The sequence below is a fragment of the Dicentrarchus labrax genome, unplaced genomic scaffold (assembly GCF_905237075.1).
Source record: "Dicentrarchus labrax unplaced genomic scaffold, dlabrax2021, whole genome shotgun sequence".
NCBI lineage: Eukaryota > Metazoa > Chordata > Actinopteri > Moronidae > Dicentrarchus > Dicentrarchus labrax.
Window position 1 is genome coordinate 28103601 of NW_026136714.1, and position 27370 is coordinate 28130970.

At 38.8% G+C, this 27370-nt stretch overlaps 2 protein-coding genes across 3 annotated transcripts in view; one reads left to right on the forward strand and one right to left on the reverse strand.

The window, feature by feature from the left end:
• nr6a1a (nuclear receptor subfamily 6, group A, member 1a) overlaps positions 1-13778 on the reverse strand; it is a 94317-nt gene extending 80539 nt beyond the window's left edge. For both annotated transcript variants that reach the window (XM_051422333.1, XM_051422332.1), the window contains exon 1: positions 13463-13778. In XM_051422333.1, coding sequence (XP_051278293.1) covers positions 13463-13529 — 67 coding nt within the window. In that variant the 5' untranslated portion in view covers positions 13530-13778. The remainder of the gene's footprint in view (positions 1-13462) is intronic.
• Positions 13779-18113: 4335 nt separating this feature from the next.
• olfml2a (olfactomedin-like 2A) overlaps positions 18114-27370 on the forward strand; it is a 29397-nt gene continuing 20140 nt past the window's right edge. Inside the window, exon 1 of the mRNA XM_051422302.1 lies at positions 18114-18409. Within this exon, the coding sequence (XP_051278262.1) occupies positions 18281-18409 (129 nt within the window). The 5' untranslated portion in view covers positions 18114-18280. The remainder of the gene's footprint in view (positions 18410-27370) is intronic.

Below are 27370 nucleotides of genomic sequence, written 5' to 3' on the forward strand. Positions count from 1 at the left end.
TATGACAGATTGTGAAGGAACTCTAGGGTTGGCTTCACAGCCTGCTCCGCAGTCATCCATTTGACCTCTAAACCTGACCCTTGACCTCGGCGTGTAACACAACGCAGCACAATGTCTGCTCTGTCCTCCCCGCTGCTTCAAGCTGACAAAGCACAAGGCCCCATAGCGCCACCTCTCAGCGCCTCTCAAGTTCACAGGGCTCACGGGGTCGCACTTTGACCGGCAGAGGCTGTCTGATCACCTGGAAGTGACGGAGAGAAGATTCTCCCGTGATGACTAATCCGGGTTTTAAATGCCAGTAGTGTTATATTTTCATCACCTGATCCAGAAACCCAAGAGAGACACCATTTTTAAGACTTGTGTAACTGAATTAAAGACATCATTTAATATTTAAATAAAATATATAAATAATAATTATATTCCATATATTTTTGTTGAGTTTTAGAACTCACTGTATGGTATAGTAGAGTATAGTATAGTATAGTAGCAGCAGTTTGGGGTTCAGTATCTTGCTCAAGGACATTTCGACATGCAGCAGGAGGAGCTGGGGATCAAACCGTCATCCTTCTAATTAGAGGACAACCCTCTCTACCACCTGAGCCACAGCCTTTTCTAGGACTCAAAGACAACCTGCATTTAGCACTGTCACTTGTTTTTTCAGTCTTTTTGGAGAGATTAAACAGAAGATGAAGGTTTTGCACAATATCTTCTCCTTGTATTTTAAAAACAGGCATGTTACTTTAGTTTGAATGCATTTGAAGGGGAATTGCCGATTATTATCTTTATTTTGCATCATTGCATGCCTTCCCAACATCAGGACATCATTACAAACGTATGTTGCTCATTTTTTAAAGACACAGAACTTCTCTATCTCTAAAGTAAAAAGGTACAGTTTTGGGGAATACACTCATTTGTGTTCATCTCGAGAGTGAGATGAGGAGGATGAAAGGAGGAAACAGCAAGCCTGGCTCTGATAAAGGCAAGAAATGCCCTCTAAAGCTCACTAATAAATGTGTTTTTTCGTTAATCCATACACATTAAATTAAACCAATAATTTGTGGTTACCAACGGTACAAAGGCACTTCCAAGTATAGATTTATTTTAAATACTAAATATTGAGAAAATACTGTATGTAGCAGTAAAAAATCCTTTAGATCAATAAGTGATCTTGATCATTGAGTGTAAAATCCAATAATCTGAATTTTAGGACTTAAAATGTTAAATATGATTTTGAATGCTCGTAGGTTGGATTAATGAAGTTAACGTTACTTGTATAAAGTTTTTCAGCCTCTTTTAAATGTATTATGAAATACGTGTTAAATTGCATTTATAATGGTCTTAAAAAGTCTTAAATGTAAACTGTTGAAACCTACAGAACCCCTGATTGATGGATATTTGACTTAAACTAATTTAATGCTTTTTATGTAATGCTACAGTGTTAGCCACACTGTAGCCTTTAAGATCAAACATTGGGGGCGAAGGCCACTTTTTATAGCCTCTTGAGACTTTTCATAGCGCAGTCATCAGTGTATGTTATGTTAAACTAATGAATGTATGTCTTTATCTGTGCTAATCCTAGCGGGCGGCTGGGCCGAGGGTCACATTGTGGTCAGAGGGGTGGGGACTCCGTCACCGCTGCTTGACACGCTCAAAGGAGCAACTTCCCTTTCATCATACCAGGGGTCAGAGTTTTACTGCCTCACAGAGCCGGCTAGCGTACTGCACTGTGCAAACTCAGGCCCATAGCAGCCATCTGATAATAATCATCTTACAAAACCGACACAGAAAAAAGCCAAAACCGGGGGATCTGCCTGTGGAGGCACCATGCTCGAAACCTTTAGATGCAGCTCACTTTTTGTTAATCTCAGCTCAGACTACCAGGGCCTTCTGATCATGTGTGGCGGTAAAACACTGACATGCGGTGAAGACTGGTTCAAAACTGATCTGGTCCCCGAAAACATTTGGGCAACAACAATCAGTCTTGAATCCACTTTGCCGTATTGTGGCAGGTAGCAATTCCTGACCTCTTTAACTGTATTCTATCTTATCTATGATGCGTCAAAAAAGTATAGGTAATGTTTAAATTGAATTATCAAATAAATGTGTTTGCAACGTTTAATTTGTGCTTTTATTTCTAGACAGCAAACGAAAAAGCCTACTTATCAGAACACCTCCCTCCCTGGAGAAAATGAAATCAAAGTAACCGTCTTCAGTTAACTTAGTTAGTACCAAGTCATTGTTTTTCAAGTCACAAGTAAGTCTTTGCATGTCCCAAGACTGACAAGTCCCAAATCCATAACTTTGGGTTTCAAGTCCTAAACAAGTCATAATGTGCTCTACACCAAATGTAATGCAATTTTAACTACGGAACGAACAAAACAAAATCAAATCTTTGGTATTATTTTTTTCCAACAATTTTTTTCCAGCAACGTGCAATGTTCCTGAGGTTTCTGTCAGTATCAGGGATTGTGTTTGAATAGCAAACTATAATTTTGTTAGCATAGTATTAAATTATTATTAAGTATGGTGTTTATGTTAATAAAGTTGGGCTAACTTAATTTACTTGGGTTGGATCAACTTCATTCACAATCTACAATTATTGGATTTTTTTCCACCTGGCTCCTCCACTTCTGTTCGGGTTGACAGTAAAGTCTGCACGATTCAGTCTTAAAGTTGGCATATTTAATATACCTCATTTGAAACACATATTCAATCACTGACTATATCAGTCATTCCCAATTTGTCCTTGTATTTTATGGATATTTCATATTTTATACTATACAATTAACCCAAATCGTGAACTTGTGAATATGAATGAATTTTGAGCAGATTATTTGCTACTTATTTTTTACAAATTCAGTGTTTTCTTGTCCCTGGCCATTGTTCTTACATTTGTACTTACTTTACATTTGCTTTACTTGACAGAAGTGAAGCAAATGCCTTGATATAGGATATTTTTATGTTTTCCTACACGCCATTAAAGGCATACTATGCAGTTTTCCGGTTTTGTCAAACAGCTACCCCTAGAGTCGCTGCGGAGTACTTGTATTTAACGTTAACTGTCGTAAATACCACTCACCAGAGCCGTCTCTATATACGGCTCTGCGTCTCTGCACTCACGGCCTGATCCCCTCCCCCGGATTTTCCGGTACATGTTCAGTAGGATGGAAGCGTCGGACATCGACCAGGCAAAGATAGACTCCGAAGATGTCTACTGACCAGGTAACGTCTGAGTGAATGCCTGCTAGTGTCTTCCATTGAGGCTGCTTCTTATGTCGCTGATATATGTGACGTCGCGCCGTAAAGCAATCTGTGATTCCCGTGAGATTTGGCGGGGCGCCACCTTTCAGACTTGCATTGCTGGTTCTGCCAACGGCGTCCCCCTCCTGCTTTGCTATCGGGATGATTCGCTATACTACGAGTTCGTTTACCATCGAAATGACTTGGAAGCTGTTATATTAAGGTAAAAATCTTGCATAGTGTGCCTTTAAATCAAGAAGGCCTTGCAACCTCCACGAAGCTCTGGCAACCCCCAGGTTGGGAACCACTGGTCTATAAGCACTTAAGCTGAAAATATTACTTATTAACTATTAAACTATTATAGTATTATATAATTGTAAATGGAATATGTTTGTGTTTCGGACAGTAGGCGTGACAAAACAATACATTTTAAGATATCACCTTGGACATTTTTCTCAATTTCTCGATTTTACAGACTGAACTGACAAAACTTGAAAAATATGTACAGATTTATCAAAAAGGAAAGAATTGTTAGATGTAGCTCTGCAATCCACCCTTTTCACAACTGTAGTGAGCAATCAGGGAATGTTTGCTTATAACTGTGTGTGTGTGTGTGTGTGTGTGTGTGTGTGTGTGTGTGTTTGTGTGTGTGTTAAGGTAATGAGAACAGTTTAGTAACAGTTTTAACTGTTTAGCAGATTTCTGTTAAAAGAGTCAATGTGCACAGCTCTGTGTGCCTTTTTCTGTTGACTGTGAAATTACTCTGGTGCCTGTTGATCGTCTGTAAATCAGTGAGTGATCTTCAAATCTTCCCAGCATGCAAGGACCTTTGCATCCATGCACCAGACAAATCCCTTCTGAGTCTCTTCTCTCATTCAGACATCCAAATAAGTGATACCTAATCATTATGACTGCTAGCAGGAGACCCTATTTTCCCCTCTAAAATAGAAATGAAGCTTCTCAGCTGCTCTTTTATAACCCTTGCGACAACTGCATCCTCCAGCACTGCAGTTTCACAGGAAAGCCATACCTACTCTACATACCAAGTTCAGTGTTTTACAGCTGCCTGTAAACTCATCCTCCAACCAAATTCAAACTCAAATTGAAGACGTTTATGGCCTCTGGCCGTGCTACGTGTTGAATATCACAGGCTTGACAAAAGCGTGGCTCACAGATAGCCAGTATCACTCTGCCAACTGTCCTCCATACTTACTGTAATCTATTCCCCTGCAAAATATGCTTTATGGCAGCTTCCTCTCCCGTCCTCCCCTGCCCTCCCCTGCAGCTCATTAGCAGCTGTTAGAGCCTTGGGTTGTGCCAGGACTGAGCCAGCAAACATCCCACTCAGAACGGCCTCACTGCCGTCCCCAGCCTGTAGCTCATGGATCAAGTGGAGGCTGTAAATACTTTCCTGGGTTACGTGGAGGTCAGCAGAGAGCAGGCCATTAATGCTTCAAGAGCAACATCCCACTGACCCTGGTCACCGTTCCCATAGCGCTCACCTCCCCCCCACGTGTCCATCGTAGCGCACACAACAACAAAACCACAGAGCTCAGTGAGGGTGGGAGCTAGAGATGTTTGTGAGCTTAAAACAGCACATTTAGATGACAGAAGTTTGAACTGAAAGATTTAAATCAATTAACAATTTGATAAAGGAAGATGACAACAGATTGGTAAGCACTAAGTATCAAAAGCCACAAACATTAAATGATACATATACGTTACCACTCACCCTGTCACCTTTTAATGTATCCATTCACTGTACCAGGGCTTATGCAGGTTTAGATTAAATTTAGGGATTTAACACCATACTGAATTCAGTGTAAGACCTATTTTTTGTCCACACTGGCAAATTTCCATTCTTTTCTTGCTAAATTTTCATCATTTCTTTTTTCTCTCTCCATCCTTCCATGAGTATTGTGTCAATGGGATTTTGTTGTTGTTTCGTTTTTGAACACCCAACAAGTCAATTAATCAGTTGCTCAATTGACTGTCCAAATCTGTTAGGCACACATTAGCTATTTTCAAGCATAAATACCAAAAATGTCATCTTAAATGTTAGTATACAAAATTGCTTTACTTTAATAGAATTTTAAAAAACAAAAATACAAATGCCTTATTTGAGCTTGATTTAGTCCCTTATGTGTTTGATGCTTGCATTCTCTGTCAATTGTGTTTTATGTCCATTTAAACTTCTATTTAAACTGCTGTGCTGAGTTTTCAATCTTTAGAAACTTCCTGTTTAAAAAAAAGGTTAAATAATAAAATATCTTTGGTCATTGGACTGATGCCATTTTGGATTGTGGGAAACTGTGATGGATTTTTCTGTTTTCAGACATTGTCAGAGAACTGGGGTTGCGGATATAACCTCGGGTTTTCACAATTATGAAATTACAGCATGTCCCTTTGAACTTTTACATAAATGTCATTCACTATTTTTTCAGAGGTTTTTCAGTTCACGATGCAAACATGACAGTCATTACTTTGGACATTTCAGTGATCATTTACTGATGCTAATAAATATGCTTGTAGTGCACCCACACATTGTTAAAAAGGGCAGTTACAGAAATGTTTTTCCCAAACTCTGGCCGATTGTTTTGCATTGATGACGGGGGAAGCTCAATAGTTCTTATTTTCAGGCAGATATAATTTTTTCAGTCAGAGGCAGAAGAAAATGTCAATATTGAACTGATTTTAAGTCTGCAGTTTGGTCTATTGGTCTGTAACACTGTCAGATATCTGCCAATTGTGGGCAATATTATTATTATTATTAGTAGTAGTAGTAGTAGTAGTAGTAGTAGTAGTATGGAGAAATGACTACCCATCCCTGTAATCCTGACGCTGTGGCCTCGGGTTCAGGGATTTTTTTGTGTGTCAATATCTTGAAACAAGGCACACCAAAGCAGTGTAACGGTAAACAGGTGAAAAACACTGTAGAGTGATTGGTAATTTGACATTTCTTATAGTATTCAATGACAAAATGCAATGTGCAGTGTGTCAGGTTAGAGGATGTTGGTGTGGTAATGTGGTGTAACTAAGGCTACATCTACATGCACACAGCGCAGTGTGATGTGACTGTTAGAATGTTGTCCTGATAAGATAAGAAGGGAGAGTGATCTGAAAGTGATCTGAGCCTGTTGTGTTGTGCGGTTGCTGTTGCATCAGAATCTGACCCTCTTCACCCTGACCACACACACACACACACACAGAGGTGCGTTGCCTGGAAACAGCAGCATCAGGATGAAGGACATTCAGCCTCTAGACCTCTCAGACAGGACAGAGGACTCTCCTCAGCAACACTGGACTCAAACACAGTCCACACCATTCAATCATCCCGTTGCTTATACTTGTTTGTCTTGGTTCCTTCGTTCCCTCTCAAACCTACATTGGTCAGTTAGTTGTCTGGTACTGAATCTAAAGAGCATTTTGTCCTCTCTCTGGTACAATTTTTTATACTAATGTGGCAACATTATTCTTATGAAGGTAAATGAGGACATTTATTTTGAAATGTAGACAAATCCCTACGGCCAGAAGACATTGGAGCATTTTACTTCAATCCCTTACAAAAAAGTAATGTAATAAAGGCTGCATGTGAATGAAGAATGTGTAATGTGCTTTTTCATGCTGGTTTTTGTATATGGGCGTGAAATTTGTGAAGAAAGGACACAATGTAACTATGAAAAAAACAAACTCTGAATGATGTGCAAAATTAACAAAAAAGATTAACACGCAAAAGGATCAACGATGAGAGGTGGCAATGATGAAGATAATGTAAAAATAAAAATAGTCTTTTTAGTTTTAAGAAGTCTTCAGATTCATGTATATTTTTAGATGTGTGTGACATTTAGAGGAAAGGAAACAAAACAAAAATTTTGATTATTTTATTTTATAGGATTACAGGCTAAAATGAGAGAATAATTCACTACACAAATCATTTCTGGTAAAGTTAATACAAACAGGAGTGACAATATTTTTTTTGTGAATGTCTAAGTTTTTCAGTACATTTATGTTTTCAGCTTTATTCTTTAAACATTATTGTTTTAATTTAAAAATTGAAATGAAAGTAAATCAATCAAGCCAATCCTCTCTTGACTTAAAAAAATATTTGCCGAATCAAACCACATTTCATTTGATCAATACAATACAGTTAGCTTGGCCTGTTTTTTGCGACAAACTAAGTAACTTAGTAACCACTCTGATAACACACTCAAAGATCCTTTCAATCATCAAAACATAGCCTTTAAATGGTGAAACCATCTGCTGTGGAGCGCGCTGTGAGATAAACTGTTTGAAATGCTAATCAGCCCGTGTGAAGTATTTTCTTGAATCTGGTGAAATTATCTTGGGTTGGGTGTAGTTTGAGGATTTACTCCCTGCTTCCACTGCCTTTGAAATGAGTTGAGATAATTTCTTCCGGTTTCCAATTTATTTTGTTAAAAAAAAAAATCATTGCAGTAGGACAGGAGGTCATATCAATATCTCATGCCCCCTGTTTCAAGATCAGAGACTCGTCAATCTGCACTGGAAAAAATAGACACTGTTGCAAATTTCTTTACAAAATGTGACATTTTAAACATTTTATATTTAAGTGAATGACTTGGAGAGATCTTTTAATAACATGTAACATGTTATATAACATCTGCTGGATTTACTTCAGTCCCTCAAACATCCATTTAAAATAACTCACACAACTTCCATTCAGTCGGAATAGGAGTCTAAATACTTGATTAATTACTTTAAATACTTCCAAGTATCCAGGTTGTTTCTCGTTTTTTGGGGGGGGGTATTTTTGGGGGGCTTTTATTGCCTTTATGATAGTGACAGCTGAAGACAGACAGGAAAGGGGGGCAGAGAGAGGGGATGACACGCAGCAAAGGGCCGCAGGTCGGATTCGACCCTGGGCCGCTGCAGCAAGGACTCGGTACATGGGTCGCCACCTCTACACACTGAGCTAACCTGGCGGCCAAGAGTAACACGTCTACTTTTATACAAAAAGAAACCACTGATTTGTTGTAGAGCTGCAACAATCAGTCGTCTATTAGACAAGATTGCAACTATTTTGAGAATGGTTTCAGGTATTTTACGAGCAGAAATGCCAATCTGGGAACTATTGTTTGACATTTTGTAGACCAAATGATTAGTAGATTAACAGGGACAGACTCAAATCATGATTCAATAAAATGTATGATACGGTTTTCTTGAACAAAAAAAAGATTCCTTTATTTCTCAAAAAAAAATCTAATATATTTTCTAGTGCTGTCAGTTTAACGCTGGCTCAAAGCAAAGAAGGAGTAGGCTTACCTATTATTAGTAATCATTACTGTTCATTCTTTCTGAAATACAAGAGGCTGGGTTGAGCCTCTGGTGAATAAAGTAGCCTGACTGCTATGTTCAAAGCAAACTTCAGAAAAGTATTAAGCCATGGTTTAACTGCACTATAGTCCTAGTTTACCTTACATGTGCACTGTGTAATTTTATTTGGTATCGCCCTGTTTTGATCCCTTAGAAAGGGCTGTTGAAGGGGCTGTTGTGTGACAAAGTATTTTTTTCACCCTATTATTGATGGACAGTGTTACATTGTGTGAGAGATTATTTGCTCCAAGTGACAATGTGAAATTGAACACTACAGTATTTGCACAAAGCAAGCCGATCCACTTTTCCATGTTGATGAGCATTAAAATGAGAAAAAAATAATGGGACAAAAAGAAATCAAGGGACATTTAGAATAGATAAAAATGTGCGATTAATTGCGAGTTAACTATGACATTAATGCGATTAATCGCGATTAAATATTTTAATCGTTTGACAGCACTAATATTAAATCAAATTATACAATCCTTTCTTATTTCTGAGGTAGGGTATAAACTGGGCAAAACAATGCATTTTTCCTTTGCTTTGTAAAAGTGAAACTGATGTCTTTGCACCTTGATACAGCTACTGACACTAGGCACATAGGATGAATGTCACCATTCATTTTTCATCTCAGATTCAAATCTTCACATATTTGTTTCATGAATTAACTGTCTCGCAATATATTGTTGTTAGATTCCTACCAATTAACTGAGAAAATAATCAGCATATTCACTGATAACGGAATAACAGTAGTTGCCCAAATCTGTTCAAAGGTCTAAGAAAATTGTAACTTTTTCAGTTAATGTCTTTCATCCTAACTGTAAGAAATGCTGCTCTTGCTTCTTTAAATATCATTTCAATTAATACGTTACCTTCTTTATTGTAACAAAGAGTTTAGACATTTATTTATCATTATGAAACATGAGGTTGTACAACGAAATTAAAGTTTGCAGTCCCTTCATGGTACACACTGAGAAAAAGATAATTCAATTTACATTAGAATAACATTTAAAATAAATTAAGATAAAATACAAACTTTTTTTATAATACGAGATGACACTTATTTTCATCCAAATTAATCCAACCATCCTGTTTGAACAGAGTAACATTAGCAACAGTTTTAAATACTGAGTGAGTGAGTGAGTGAGTGAGTGAGTGAGTGAGTGCCGGTGTTGACACAGATCTAATGATAGCCGAGGGAGTCAAGTTAAGAAGAAGAAGAAAACATAACATGATGGCTCACATCTGCCTGCGTGTGGCCCCCACCCCCGACACACCTCTACCCCGCCTCCACCTAGCAGCAGCCCCTCCTCCCCTACTGTACTCCTCCTGGCTCATCATTCAAGCGTCACGGCAGGGGGGTTCTGCATCCTGTCCCCTGCCCCACCCACTGCCAGCCGTCCCCTTCACCCTGCCCCGAGGGACAGCGCGGACCGCGGTGTGTGTGTGTGTGTGTGTGTGTGTGTGTGTGTGGCGGGGGGGGGGCTGACAAAGCACTTTCTTTAAGCCCCGTCGTGCAAGTCCACAAACCCCCGAGGCCCAAAACGTAGATCCACACAAATACTTAACCCCTCCTGTCTTCCTCCTTCTCCTTGCTCCTTCCACTGAGGTCAATTACATTAAAACAAGCAGACTTCACTGCGCAGAGAGAGAGAGAGAGAGAGAGAGAGAGAGAGAGAGAGAGAGAGAGAGAGAGAGAGAGAGAGAGAGAGAGAGAGAGAGAGAGAGTGTGTGTGTGTGTGTGTTGGATTCATAGAGATCAATGGAAATTTAGTTTGTTCTTCAAATGTGGTTATGTGGAGAGGCAGGAGCTGGAAGGAGGCTTGGCTGCTTTGTTTTCTATGTAACAATGTGAGGTGAAAGAAAGGCTTTGACACTTTGTCACTGATGGGCTAACCAGCTGGACTTTAACATCTGGAACATCTGTCTTCCTTGCGATTACATTAATTAATTGGTCAACTATTTTTATATACATGCTTTTCTTTGTGTGTAAAGAACATTAACTTGTGCTGTATAAACAAAGCTGCCTTGCCTATTGTATTAACGGAGTCACGATTTGGTCGACAAAATGGCAGAAAATAGTGAAAAATGTCAAAAATCACAGTTCACCAGAGCACATGGTGACAACATTCAATTTCTGTTTTTTTTCAACCAAAAGTCCAAAACCCCAAATTTGACAGTTTGTACAGTTACATAAGACAATGACAGTAAATGTTTGGCCTTTTCGCTTGAAAAATGATTGAAGTAGTGCAAGACTGTACTGTATTTATTTAATTTTTTTAAATGTTAATCAAAAAAAAAAAATCAGTCAAAATAAAATAAAAATAATAAAATAATTATAAGTTCAATAAAAACATGTAAATGCCAGTTTGATAAATCACAATTTACTGCGAGTACTGCCAATCCCTCCACAATTTCACTTTTTGGGGATTATTGCGGCCTAAAATGCCTCATTTCACAGCAGCTTTTCTAAATAAATTGCTATGCATGTTGTAATATTTTCAGGCATTTCTGCAATTAAATTGCAGGAGAAAGTGAATATTGCAAAACAAAGCTGCAATTACTTAAGTTGCGGTGATTGAACAAAATGGGAAAGTCAGGCAGAATTCACAGGGATTGGTTGAATTTGTGTGAATTGTTGCGATCACAACCTCCTGGAGGGAGCTCAGTAAGGGAGCTCGGTGGAAGTACAGCTGATAAAAAAGACGCAGTTCAATGCAACTTCAATGCCGTCTTAGTGTTACTGCATGACAAAATATTGGTTTTCCATGAATTCTGTGATGGATTCTAAACATTTGAAACAAAGCAAGTTTTTTTCTTAATAAATCATATAAACATTTTATATGGATGTTTTTTTTTTTTTTTACCAGAAATGCTTTGTGTTGGTCTGGGGGAACACTAATGAAAAAATGTACCCCCTTTGAGAACCACTGACTTAAATGATTAAAGGACGATCAAAATAGTTGTCGATTATTTTACTGTTGATCGAAAACTCATTTCATCTCTACATTATTTAAAAAGGCATTTCTCACACAGAATTATTACTGTATATTGTAACATTTTAAAAAATACTGAAAAAATAACCCTAACCCTGCAGTTTTCTATTGTATGGTATTACAAGAATTGTATCCAAGACAATGTGTACATTTCAATGGAAAGTGAAAATGAATCATATTCTAAAATGAAATCCTTATCAAGGGCTGATCAAATGTTAAGACATTCACCTTTATTTGGTTTATTCCATTAAGTGTCTGTTTTTTTATTTCCTTTACTTGTATTACATTCTGCCATTAACAGATCCACTGCACTGTTCATTTAAGGTTGCTGCAATGATTTTAATTATTGATTAATCTGTTGATTAGTATTTCAATTATTGATCAACTGCTTTGTTCATAAAATAGTTGGAAAATGTTCATTTTTGTATTTTTTTTAAAAAGATGGTATATTCAACTAATAATCTAAAACGCAAACATATTTTGTTTTTAATAAAAAAGGCAGCAATTGGTCACATTTGAGAGAATGTTTGAGGCTTTTGGCTTGATAAATGAAACATTAATTACCAAATGAAACTATGCCTAAAATAAGCTTTTGAAATATAATAAAGGCTATTTTAACGTATTCAAGTTTTTTCTTTTTTGTATTTTGTAGAATGATCTATAAAAACCAGAACAAATCCATCCAATACTCCTGCAGGCCTTATATTTTTATCGTTAGGGCTTATTAAGTTATTCTACAACCAGGTGACACACACACACACACACACACACACACACACACACACAGATGTACCAATCAGATCACACAGTTCCATGTCTTCGTCCACACAAGTCACGGTGAGCGTGCTGCTCAGAGTTAAAGGAATTTTAATCTTGGAAATGTCAATAAATCTTCAGTCACCCGCATGGGGGCACGATATGAGACTGGCGCCTGGGACAGACACTGCTGCAAGGCATTGTGGGGGCTTCACTTCGGGCCTGGAACTGGTTGTGGTCAATATGGAACATATGAAGAAATGATAAATTGGCAGTGATATCGAAGCGAGCTGTGGGGGACGTTTTACTCCCACTGTGATCTGCATGTAAATGAGCAACAAAGTCAGTGTCACATAAAGGCTGTGAAGATCAACGCAGCTGTAGATAAATGTGAAATTCACCCAGCTATGAATGAACCAATCTTATCACATTTCCCTCTCCTCCAGCCTGCGCGGCGCATGTAACGCCCGGATTCTGCCCACTGACACGCTAATGGCTTCAGGGCGTTCTCCAAGTTCAAAAGTTCACCTTTTACGATCTCCCCGAGCCTGACTGACCACCTCCAAATAAAAACATTCCGACCTCTGTTCCCAGCAAGCCCAAATCTCTCTCTCTCACACACACACACACACACACACACACACACACACACACACACACACACACACACACACACACACCTCAAGCAGCAAGCAAACACACAATCCAATCACCCCCACTGATGCAAAACAAGGAAACAAACCGAACCTGGCCAAAAATGCAGGACTTCACGTGTTCACACGTGTTTCATTTTAGCACTACACACTGCGTACACACACTACTACACACTGCGTACACACACTACTACACACTGCGTACACACACTACTACACACTGCGTACACACACTACTACACACTGCGTACACACACTTGTCTGCGCTAATCTCCACTGCATTGGTCATTAGTGTACAGTTTGGAGAGAGTGGTGGAGCCTGGTGGATGCAGCCATGCTTCTGTGCGTGGAGGTGAGGAAAGGTGTGATCCAGCCACACACAACAGAGTCTCATACACCACATGTGGAGCTGTGTGTGTGTGTGTGTGTGTGTGTGTGTGTGTGTGTGTGTGTGTGTGTGCCTACCGTTAACGGACTTTGCGTTGTTTCTCTCCGGGTAGTCGAACCCATTCGTCCTCTTCTCTACCTCCATCCTCCTGCATGGGCTGATCCCGAGTCAGCCCGACGTCGCCTCTCACCACCACGAAAAGCCCGCACTCTGCTGCTGCTGCTTATGAGGATGATGAGGATGATGATGAGGATGATGAGGATGGTGAGATGACAGCGGTGATAGCGCACTGTGAAGCGAATCGAGCTGCCACTGCTTTGTCCCCGTCCTCAGCCCCGGCTGGCTCACTGCTCGGACCGCCGTCCCATGATTTAGCCTACTGCTTCTTCCAGTCAGCGGGGAATCAACTGGGTCCACACCCCCAGGGCTGGTGCGTTCACGGCCTGCTAGGAGGGTGGAGGATATGGCCATCCAATTAGAAATCAGACACAAATCTGACCGCCAGACTAATTGTCTTTTTTTCCCCTTTTTGTTTTAAATAATTAAACAGTTTTGTGGGGGAATTTGAATGAACCAATTAGGAGGAGTATTCGAATTACATTCTTCCTGTAATATGTCCAACTTTTCACAATACAACGTCATAAATAAGGGAAATAGACCCTAAAATGACCTGTTAAACCTTCACTAATTAATAAATAAATGAATGCAAAACAGAATCAGACACAGAAGTAGACTAACTCAATCATGTTCAAATATTAAAACCGTGTAACATTTGAAAGAATACATGATACATTCTTCCTCTTACAAATGGAAAGTTGATTTCATGAACAATTAATTAACTACGTTAATAAAAATGATACAAACCGGACCAAAATAGTCCCAACGGCCACATAAACCGAGCCAAAATCTAATAATGCTGTCGTTAACTAGACTAGTTTGAATAAACGGCTACATAATATACTGTTACATACAAGGGCCATAGGCCTAACGTTGCTTCTGCAGGTGAATGTATCGTGTCAGTGAACAGAAGAGTGGAAACAACCTCACTCAACTGTAACTGAACGGCTCATTTCTTCTTTCCGCTTAACTTCATCGTGTTCAATCCTCAAATATTATCAAGTTCGCTTGCTCCCACACGAAGTGAAGGCAGCACAAACACACAACTTATTACGTAACGTGTGGACATCACTCCGCGGGCATTGTGGGATATGGAGTCCCGTCCTGAACCCGAAGAGCAGTTTAGATAAGCCGAAAGCAAGCACGTTAATGCTATCGCTAGCTTCTGGTACTTATGCTACTGTTTGGCTAGCGACAGGAGGACGCTCAGCGTTAGCAGCCAGTTTCATTCGTGTTTAAGAAGTAGTTGAGAATAGGTGCTGCCCTCTGGTGGTCACAGTGTGAAAAGAGAAGTCCCGTTAATAATAATAATAATAATAATAATAATAATAATAGTGGTTCTTCACTGCTGCTGGAAAAAGAACTTGTTCAGCCCCTTTACAGTTCTTCAGAGATTACCTACTGGTTCCTTTGCTTAGTTCTGTTCAGTTGGGGAAATAATTAAAAAAACTACAACTGATTACAATACAGTGTATTTTCTGAAGAAAACACATTAAAGCAGTAGTTCACAACCTTTTGTTTTGCCCCGAGGGCCCCCATGTGTCCAGGCTTTGGGAGTCATGGATCAGGATACAATAAAAAGATAACTGTATTCCATTATAGTTACAGAAATAAAGACTTAATCAGATTACAGATATTTTAATAACAAAAAATGGGATTATTCGCAGGATTACAATTTTAAATACATACGTCTTTCTTTTCTAAAAATTCACGAAGCAGATGACACGTTGTTGATGCTAATTTCTTTTCTCTGTTTCTTTTTTATTTAATATGGTCACATTGTTCTGTTGTCCTATAGAATACACTTGCATAAATGCATAAATATGGTTTATTTACATATTTGGTAATGAGGTCATCCAGAAGTAACAGAAAGTAAACAAAGTAAAGTTAATTTTGTGATACTTGGATAAGGTTTCTGACTATATTTTTAAACAGGTAATTGTATTATGTATTATCTATGTATGTATTCCAGGAGACATGCCTGTCTGTCATCACTGCAGCTCCATCTGTACACACTCCAATACTGTTTTTTAATTAACAGCAGGATAATGTACAAATATTCAGGTAAACCAGAGCTGCCGAAGGTGGGCCCCACCATAAGGTTCAATTTGGCCAGCGAGATATATCTAGAAAAAAATAATGATAATTTGAAAAAAGTTGAATATAAATAGCTGTTTTTGTTGTTTTATCTTTTGTGAGATAAAATGCTTATTAAATATGTACGATCTAGTGCTGGACCTGAATATTAGACTATTTCGATATACATTCACACAGAAGCTCCTAATATTCACTGTTGATCGATACCAAAGCTCCAGAGCACAAAAATGGTCATTTGGTAAGGTTGTGGTATAGGATCCAAAATTCTGAATTATTTTTCATGACCAGTGCATGTCATAGTGCATCAAAAGCTTAATACTCTTTTTGTTGTTTAGTAAACAGTGTTTTAAGAACATATTTCAGGTCTAGGAGAAAAGGTACAATCTTAGGAAGTGATTTAGTGAATAACAAATCTAAAAAGCAAATATTCAATAGCACCATCATCTGGATTGTCACGGTGGCAAATAATATATGTAAGATTAAAAGAGTAGACAGAGTTAGCAGCTCCAAAACAGTACGGTTTTAGGTCTACTCCACTGCACTTAGTCTGACCTCAGAAATGCATAAAAGTGATTTTCAAGCTTTGAACATGGTCTTCAATATTTAAAAAGCAACAATTATTGTTTACTTCCTTAAATTCCAATTCATAGCAAATCACAAGTTTGAGCTTCTTGTTATAACTGACTTTGAATGGAGGATAATGATGTTGCTGAAGATAATAATGAGAGTAAATTCACTGTTGCAGATTAATTTCCTGCTGTTTTAGCAGAGAATCCCAACTGAACTGTTTCTGACTGTAAAATACATGGAGACCCAGAGAATACACTAGCACAGCACTCACTATCTGCAACACCCATAAACACTTTACATGTGTAGATATTTCAAATCATAAATTATATATATATATATATAATACCAAAATATATTGTCGGTCAGGCTTAATGGTGGGTTATTACGACGGAGTATTAGGGCCAGACTAAGAAATTATTATTATTTTTTAGGAAATTACGAGAATAAAGTCGTAATAATACAAGAATAATGTAATCGTTTTAATGAGAAAAAAGCTTTGATAGAGTTCTCAAGATCTGACGTGAGCAGCTCAACCAATCAGCAGCCTCAGTCTGAGCCCAGCAGCCGCTGTTTGTCTCCGTCCTACCGTACAGTCAACAGGTAAACTAACGGATTCATCATTCCGTCGTTAAACAGTTTTGCTGGTTGAGCCAACAGACTGACAGTTCTCATAAAATTACTACTTCATTCTCGTAATGTTACTTTATTCTCGTGGACCTAATATTATGACTTTATTCTTGTAATTTCCCCCCAAAAATATATATTTTTTTCTCTTAGTCTGGCCCTAATAATGTGATATAAAACACAAACTGAGTTTATCAACCTCTTTTATTTTCAGATCAACTGCATCAATCAGTGAGGGGGAGCTACATTTTCCTCACTACTGCGTTTCCCACTAGACACTTCAGTCAGCTCCACGAGGGGGCACCAGGGGGCAGTGCTCCCTCACTTCATTCACTGTGCCCCCTCACTTTCATAAAAGCATGTCAAGGTTTTCTCATGACTGTAGTCCTGACTTCCTTTCAGTAATTAGTCATACACTGTTAGGTTAAGTTAACACGCAGGTATTCATATTTCTTGATCTTGATGTGTCTTCAGTGGCTTGTTGTTATTTCAAGCAAACAAAACTTATTCATAAATAAATACATACATATTTGCCTTTACAGACAAAATTAAATCAAGCAAAAGCTCAAATAAAATATTCCTCAGTAAACACTACTCTCAGTCTGCTGATGTTCTTTGGCTGCATGTCCTGCATTTCAGTCCAGGTGTGGCTATAAAAGTTACATACTGCAGCTTTAACAACAAAAATGGATTTGAATCGTCATAAGTCTGAATTCTGGGGAGAAAGGACACAATTACCAGTTTTGTCGGGAGTAGTAGAAAAGTAATATAAGTAGCAGTGTAACTAATTACTGTTAGCAGGTAAGTAATAAGTAAATTCATATGTTATTTTTGAAAAAAATAACGAGTAATGAGTAATACAATTTAAAAAAAAGATTACTGAGCCCAACACTGCTTCCAACCATCTCAAAGAGTGATTCAAAAGTGTGACTGGAGTTTCCAAGCAATAGTTGGCCAGCTGATGGCGCCAAAAGCCCTTTAAACTAATGTGTGTTTGCTCAAATGTGCTGCCCCCTGAAAGCCGTGTTCCTTTCTCAATGTGGGCCATGTCTACTACTATTATTATTATCATCATCATCATCATCGTGATTATTATTATTATTAATATTATTAATATTATTATCACCATTATTATTATTATTATTATTTAAATTATTAGTATCATTAGAGAAACTCCGCCGTCCTGCGTAGTCTACAGCCTAAATACACTCACTGAGGGACTGTCTGTGTGTGTGTGTGTGTGTGTGTGTGTGTGTGTGTGTGTGTGTGTGTGTGTGTGTAAACCCCTCCCATCAGTGGAGGACAGCGGATGACAGATGATGCGCACTGTGCGTCGGGTTGGAGACGGAACGCGCAGCGCAGACAGGGCGCACAAAACAGGCACATACACCAACTTAGACACACGGACAGACGAACAGACGGACTCATAGTGTATCATCCTCCCTGTGTGAGAAGGAGATGGAGTTAAAATAGGGGCACTGGACTGAATGTTAGAGACTGTCGCTGTGGATTTTCTCAACTTCGCGCCTCGACACTCAGAAGAGAAAATGTGGAGATACACCAATTTGTTCGCCTGTCTGCTGGTTTTGTGTAAAGACGCGTCTTCACAGAGCAAGGTAAGAAAAGGTTCTTCCAGGATCACCATGCATCATTGCTTTGCACTACATTACTGTAAGTGCTCAGACTCAGTTATGTTTAACCACAGCAGCAGATCCTGTTACAGCAGGACATCCACCCCCTGCTCACCTCTTACCTGCTCCATGTCCCTGTCATGGTGCCTCTGCTTCAGACAAATTAGTGACCTGACAGATACCCAACATTTTCCCAAAGCCAGACCTTTAAATCTTCTGTCTCACGCAGGCAGATGGTTCAGGTTATGTGTCATTTTTTATGATTTGGAGGTAATCCCCCCAATGAGGGCTTTTGTGTGACATGAGTAACAATAGGTTTATGTAATGATATGTCCAGTGTGTGCAGGCCTGGGAGAGATGGCACTCAGTGAGGTAACAGTAATATCTGGCCTGCCCTTGTTTGTACAGCTGCTGGACTCCAGTAACCCCTCACTCTCCCTCAGCCTAATCCAGCTACACACACACACACACACACACACACACACACACCGTCAGAAGATACACAATATGTATGAAGACCAGAGGCTCTGTTGCATGTTTATAGCCAAGTATGGTGTGTGACTTTCAACAGTTGTCTGCTCTGGATACAATGTGCAGCAATGTATGTCAGTGAACACACCATAGTAGTATTAGTAGTGATAGGAAGTAGTAGTAGTATTCACAGTAGCAGCAGTATTTGCTGCACTATTAATTACAGTAGCATGTGATTGAAGTCTTTGTAGTATAGGCTACCGGTTTGATCTGTACAGTAGGGTCCTTAGTTCTAATGAAGGGAAATCAGGATGCTACAGCTCAAGATAACATTTTAGACATCAGTGTGTTTCTAACTTTTAGTTAGTTTGTGTTTGTCCAGTTCCATTAAAAAAAAGTTTGTTTCAGTTTGGTGTGGAAGAACCTGCACAGAGCCCTAACCTCAACTCCATCCAACACCTTTACGATGAATTGACCCAGAACCAGACCTTAACACCTAACATCACCTCACTGATGCTCTTGTGTCTGATTGGGAGAAAATCCCTGCAGCATATGAAGTCTGATATTGCAGCACAGAACCACAAATGTTTAACCATCCCATATGGCTAGAATGTTTGGCTGTCTACATACTTTTGGCCATGTAGCATACATTTGGCAAAAGTAGTCATAAAAGCAGTAGTGTGAGTAGGAGTAGTAGTATGTGAAGACAAGTAGTAGTGGCAATGGTAAGTGTGGTAGTTGTAATACTAGTACTAACAGTAGTAATAATAATACTATAGAAGTAGAGATGGTAACAGTTGAAATAGCATTGTAGTTAGGTGTGTAAGAAAATATAAAAAATGTTTTTGAAAATGAAATTATCTAAAAAAAGGAAACATTTATTTGTCTGCAACAGTGTTTTGATAATATGAATATCCTTTCACAGAGTATGACCAATTAACCAATTGTTGATTTTCTCTTTCTATTTAGGCATGGGATGATTTAATGGCACATTTAATGGCACAATTATCTTGGCAAAATAATTGCGCTACACGATATTATCACGATAATCACATATATTTAATGCAGCACAGATAGGCACCTCATCTCCCTGTTCTATATTTTGGAATCTGCTATTTCCACACAGTCACTAGAAAGATGCTGGTTCCTCCTTGTCCCCTTGTTTAAAATAAATGTAGGAAATCAATATAGGACTGTATGCTGGAGAGCTAGTCAAGCTAAGTCAAGCAATGTGAGAATATTCATGATTATCCCAATTCACAATTATCACGATAATGGAAATTCACCATGATAAACTGATGTGTTTTTATCGCGATAATATTGTCCCATCCCTACTCATATTAAATATGAGATTTGGCAACTTCAATTGTTCCATGTTGTTCCCCATCCCTCACTACCCTCATCTCCTGCCACCTATCAACTGTCAACTCATTAATAAAAAGGTATAAAATTGGCCTCCAAAAGTATTTTAAAAATAACTGATGCACAAAATTTGTAGAAAGTCATGCATATTAATGATTATTAATAAAAATAAAAAAGACAAATTCAAATCAGTTCAGTGAAGGGCTTTGTAAAGATGCTTTTATAATGAATCCACTGTATTTAAGCTTTATATCCCTACATATCATGACACAACACCAGTCCTCATCATGCAGCAGTGTCAGGTCCTGTGGCCACTGCAGACACCCACTGGCACTGGCATTAATGATGAGACAAAGCCTGCTTAGAAGAGGGCATAGAGGGCACCAGTGGGTGGCGTGGGAACAAGCGCGTGCACCTGCTTCATGTTTTGGTTGTAAACAAACCCGAGGACAATGTCATTTGGGGGCTGGAGAGGAGACAGCAGACTTGTTGTGCCTCAGTGCAACAGCCCACAGTAGCAGAGACAGGACTTGATGATAAAGTGTGTATTCACTCACAGGTGCTGTAAGATGACTGCCATGTTGTCACACCATGTTATGCCAACATGACTTCATGTAATTGGTCACATGATGAAGAGTCAGTGTTATCAGTCTGCACAGAGTCAAGTCTCTATTTGTGGTTAAAACAAAGCTGCAAGACACTAATACCTTATTCACACTGAGGCAGTGACCTGGAAAAATACTGCTTTTGGTGTCGGTGCGAATAGGTCGACATTCACCACCCGACCCAGGTGCATGACCCTGCACATGACCAGGTTCTTACACAGGTCTGACATTGCCTGGCTTTAGTACAAAATGGTGAACGTGGAAATTATAGTTGAGGCTGTTCTCCATAGATAGTGAGGAGGACTTCTAGCTCCCTCACATGTGACTTTTCTTGATTCTCCAACATTGCGTTAACTAATTTAATGTTCCACTTTAAAAGTGAAGTGAAAGAGAAGTGTGTAGGATTCAGTGACATCTAGTGGGGAAGGAGTGGGCAGGACTTGCCCCTTAATGTTACACAATTAACTTTGCATGGACACCAAAACCATAGTAAAGAAGGTGCATTTTTTTTGTCAGTGTGTTACAGGGATCCATAGCAAATTATAGTCAGACGTTAAAGAGAAGTGTCACCAAAAATCTTATTACAGGCTGACACAACACAGCCTTGTTTTAAACTATACAGACTCATTTACAATCCACATGTTCCTGGATTCTGCGTTTGAAAGCATTGTTGGCCTCTCTTTTCAGAATGTTTTCATATAGTTCGGGTCCTTTTCTCCTTTTATGCACATGCCTTAAAGGATAGCTTCAGTATTTTCAATCTGGACTCTAGTTTCAAGTTTTTGTGACTGATGTGAACAACACTTTTTGAATTTGTCCAGTATCGAGCGACAGGACTGCAGCCGGCAGCTGGTGCAACTGGCAGCAGCACAATCCTTACAAGCAGTTGTGTACTCTACAGTAACTGTCCGCCACTGAAAGTGCTTGTTTTTGACACTGATAAGCTCAGACTGTTATTACAAGTGGTCCCCACAGAGATAGACATTTTTGTGAAAGAGTAAGATCTTCATTCAAACTCGACAGAAACAGAATAAAACTCACCAAAACCTTGATTTGTCTCAACACTGTTCCAATAACTAGCAGCTTTAGGTTGAGATAAACTAATTCACTGAGTTAGATGTGAAAATATTCTGGCTATACGCACTGTTTCTCCATGACGCCTGACCTCTTCCTCGCCTGATATTTTCACTCCTAACTCTGTGAATTAAGGGTTATCTCAGTACTGGACCAATTAAAAAAAAACTTTTAAAAATAAAATCCAGTAAAAATACCATCCTTTCATCCTCAAGAGAAAGATTTATCATCACAGATACCGTAAAGTTTCGTGAAATCTCTCTCAGGCACCATCTTTTACAGTCTCGGGCCCTTGTGTCTTGCTATATTCTGCTTGCAAATATGGAGGAGTAAATTATGACATGCATATCGTCATCCATTTAAAAAGACAACTTAAAACGCTCAAACTCCGAAATGATATCCCATATTCTCTATGGGCCACACAATTTACACCCAGTTCCAACATTCAGTGTCATTTCAGGAAGTAGTGTGTCCCATATGCAGTAACACAGGAAGCAAGGGTGTGGGGGTTGGGGTGGACCGCCCTGTAGCACATCTTATTTTCTGAGAGACTGGAGCTTGTGTCCCATCACAGACCTGCAATTAATGTCAATTTTTATTATTATTATTAGTATCATTATGGGAACTGTTGGGTCTCTGTAAATAATGTTATAAGGAGTTCGGTCTAGACCTGCTCTATTTGAAAAGTGTCCTGAGATAACTTCTGTTATGAATTGACGCTATACAAATAAAATTGAATTAAATTAACTGTATCTTCAAACTTTCGGTAACCTTGCACACACCACTCATGTGTTTGTGGCGTAAGAATGAACCTACCACCAGCAGCTTAGCCATGGAAACAGCTAGCATTCAACAACAGAGACGTGTACAGAAGACATTGCGGTTTTACAGCGGGTGAAGTGCTGGACTATTTTGTGGCCAGGCACAGAAACATACGCAAAGGCCTTCTTGATTTTAAGGGGTGTAAGAAAACTTTTAAAATATACACAGTAGGCCTAAATCCCAGCATTTCATTCAGTTCTGTGAAGAAAACTAAATTACATTTATATTTTTAAAGTTTAGATTATTATTTAAGATGTAAACTTTGAAGAGCTGAACACAGGCTATATTCACAGAGCCTTCACTCTCTGATAAACAGCCTCATACTGCATTAGACAAGTTCAAACAACCAAACAGCGAATAGAACAACAAGAGGAAAACACTGAATCTGTCAAAAAAGAAGACTATTAAATATGTATTGTTGTTAAAAAAAATACACATATATATATATATACAGTCCGAATTGGAAAAAAAAGAAGGAAAATTCATCTCTGATCAATATTCACAGGAAATAATCTGGTTTTACACCCACCTCGGTAACACTTTATAATGAGTACACACTATTAAGCATTGGTTAAGCATGAATAAATAATGAATTCATCATTTATAACACATGAATACACATTAGTATGTAGTTTATAAACACAGTTAAACATGTTTTATTCATCATTGATAAGCACATTAGTTATGGATTAGTAAATACTGAATTCATTTATAAAGCATGATTCTGCTGTAAATAGTCATTACTATGTGGTTTATAATCACAGTTATAAATGTTTTACTCTTCATTGTACTGTACATTTCTGCATGCACTTGCACATCCACTATTCAGACATGTATTAATGATTAGTGACTGTGTTAGCAGATGTTCTATAAAACTCACAACAAATTCATTTTCTAATGATGGCCTATAAACAGTTATTAATGCAGGAATTCACAGTTACAAAGCACTTACTACTCGTTAATTAAGTATGTTGCACGAGCTCATCTAAAGTGAGCACTATCTATGGCTTATTAAGCATTTACAAATGAGATATAAAGACTGACAGTGCCTCAAGACAAACAAAATGTTCAGTTATCTTAACAGACGAAGGAGAGACACAACACAAAGGGATATAGAACATATTGTATTGATATTTACTGCAACTTCCCAACATATTGTATGAAGACGAACAAGGGTGGTTTATGAAGACATGCTATTGTTGTGATCTTATCTGTTTGGAACGTGTACGTTGAGCTTGCAATCAACGTGATGATGGTGGGAGGCGGGATGTTACATCATATTTACATTAACTCTCAGAAGTTTCTGACAGTGCAGCCAAGGGGAGCATGGAGAAGCACATTGGAGTCGGCGGCCGTCAGCGGCACTAGTGGTGAGTATGTGTCTTTGTTTGGTAGCACACATTATGGTTGAAAGCTAACGTTAGCTTGTCAGCAGCTGCAGGTGTTTGCCCTCGCTCCCCGACTCACGTTACTAACGTTACGACCCGCCCGCGGTGGCTAGGCCGACCTAGTCTAGTCTCATCTAGCCGGGCGAGGTGAGTGCCTAGCAGCGGCAGGTTTCAACCATAATGTGTGCTACCAAACAAAGACACATACTCACCACTAGAGCCGCTGACGGCCGCCGACTCCAATGTGCTTCTCCATGCTCCCCTTGGCTGCACTGTCAGAAACTTCTGAGAGTTAACGTAAATATGACGTAACATCCCGCCTCCCACCGTCATCACGTTGATGACGTGCTGAGAGCGGGATTGCAAGCTCAACGTACACGTCCCAAACAGATAAGATCACAACAATAGCATGTCTTCATAAACCAGCCTTGTTCGTCTTCATACAATATGTTGGGAAGTTGCAGTAAATATCAATACAATATGTTCGTGTTGTGTCTCTCCTTCGTCTGTTAAGATAACTGAACATTTTGTGAGTCTCGAGGCATTGTCAGCCTTTATATCTCATTTGTAAATGCTTAATAAGCCATAGATAGTGCTCACTTTATATGGGCTCGTGCAAAATACTTAATTAACGAGTAGTAAGTGCTTTGTAACTGTGAATTCCTGCATTAATCACTGTTTATAGGCCATCATTAGAAAATGAATTTGTTGTGAGTTTTTATAGAACTTCTGCTTACAGTCACTAATCATTAATACATGTCTGAATAGTGGATGTGCAAGTGCATGCAGAAATGTACAGTACAATGAAGAGTAAAACATTTATAACTGTGATTATAAACCACATAGTAATGACTATTTACAGCAGAATCAGGCTTTATTAATGATGAATTCAGTATTTACTAATCCATAACTAATGTGCTTATCAATGATGAATAAAACATTTTTAACTGTGTTTATAAACTACATACTAATGTGTATTCATACGTTATAAATGATGAATTCAGTGTTTATTCATGCTTAACTAATGCTTAATAGTGTGTACTCATTATAAAGTTACCCAAACCTCCTCCAGAGATTTGAATGAATTTTGAGCAGATTATTATTATTATTGTTCACTGTTTTGGTTCATTGTACAGTTTATCAGTTGTTTTGTAATGTATGTCTGTTATTGTTATTTATTTAATAGAATATTAAATGTCCATAAAATATTAGTAAGGAGTTGTTTACTCAACAATAGAAAAGTAAAAAGGTTGAGAAGCACTGATGTAGCTGACAGTCCGTGGTGTCAATAAGGTAATGTTCTGTAGCTGCAGTGAGAATATCATGGGGTTATTTCTTAGCGTGCTTACATTGTATCAGAGCGAGCAGTTCTGCTCTCCTTACTTAAACACAAATTAAATGTAACATTGTAATACAAAAGAAAAATGATTTTTGAGGACTTATCTTACTAAACAGTGAACAGTCCCAATAATGTTAACGCTTCAACTTTTTGGCTTTAAAGTTTTAATATTAAAAAATGAGTTTGTTTGCTCAGTAAATGGAGCGCAGTATTTCACTGAGCACTGAAACACTCTGCAGCTTTTTATCATCTCCCATAAACATCTGCTGTAACAAATCATCATCTGGGGAAAAGGCATTGGCAACATCCTTCATTCCACTCACCAGACACACAATAATAATTAAGTGTCTCTTTGTGCTTATGAATGGATTATTATAGTATGTGGGTTTTATTAGGGAGACATATTGTCAGCTTGATTTGTATCTGTATGTTTTCAGAAGATTTTCACCCTCAGAACAGATTGACAATTTGATAAATCAAATGTGGAAATGTGGAAAAATCCTGTTTTTAGGTTTTCCAGAGTTCTTTATGACTACTTCACAAAAGTAATTCATTGAGACCTTTAGTATATCTGTAATTTCAAAGGACGGTGTGTGTTAGTATTTTTCTCATTATTGTGTCATGTTGTGCTGTTATGAGTGAAAAGAGTGTCTGAGCACATGAACAGCAGCAGGAATGTAGATGTGTACCCCCAAAAGCAGCGAGTGCTTGATACACTTTGTGTTCGGCTAATTAACATCCCTGTGCTAATGCCAGAGTAGCTGTTTATAGTCTGAGCCACCGAGCTCCTGTTTCATCTCCAGGCTGAAGGCTTTAATAGAAACCCTCCTTTGTAAAGCTAATCTTTACAGTGGCACAGTAAGACTGTTTATCATAAGCACCACAAATAAAATCAGGCAGATTGGAATGTGGACCCTGGTTTTGGTCTTAAGTACCCTTGGCAGGAGATGATGTGGGTTTTAAAGGGATAGTCCATCCTTTAAAAGCTCAACGGGCTTAAGGCTGATTAGAATCTGTATTCATGGTGCCTTTATGTGCATTTGTGGGAAAATAGTTCACAAAGCAAAGAGTGTGTGTGTGGGTCATAACAGGAACCACAGTACTGATGTTTGTGTTCGAAGGTTGGGGCATGCAGCTGAACATTGGAGATTTGCCACAGGATACCTGCACTGCCTGCCCTCTTCACCATACAGTTGTTCCAGTGATTGCCAGCTGGCAGAGCTCTAAAAGGAGAGGATATCCTTGTTTATATGAACAAGGCTGCAGATACAACAGGCCGCTGCTACTGAAAGACTGACTCTAACTCTGAGGCTAACCACTGCGGCAGCTATTGTGTAACACATGGTGTGTTTTTAGCAATCCTGAGCACAATTGGGCTTTCACTTCATCACTGTCAGGGTGTGTTAGCTGTAAAAGGCTGTGGCGGGTGATCTAATAGAGCTCTCTGCAGTGTGTAGGCTCTTTTCCTCCCATTGTGCAGACATGAGTTCATGTTTGAGCCGTGTTCTTTTTGACCTGAAACTTGACTGCACTTGAGAGGTCAAAGCCAAAGACTCAAAGCTCAAAGCATGCGTTAAATACTCTGTACTCTTAATTATTAGCACTCTTAATTGTGTTGCCTGTTCTCACGCTGATAGGTCAGCTTGGCATGAGATGCTGGACGGTCAGTTAGGCATACCAGCACATATGATTTGACAGGAGGAGGAGGAGGCAGCTGCTCTGATTGGCAGAATTATTCAAATTTTTCATGATAGGCTGCAGCCAAATCTTCCTCCAGCAGTAAAGCCTGCAGGGTAATGGTTTAGTCCCTGTTGACATGAAGTACCAAACTAGATCTGGCTAGAATTTCTCTGACTTCTCCAACTTAAAGTAACTTAGGCTGATG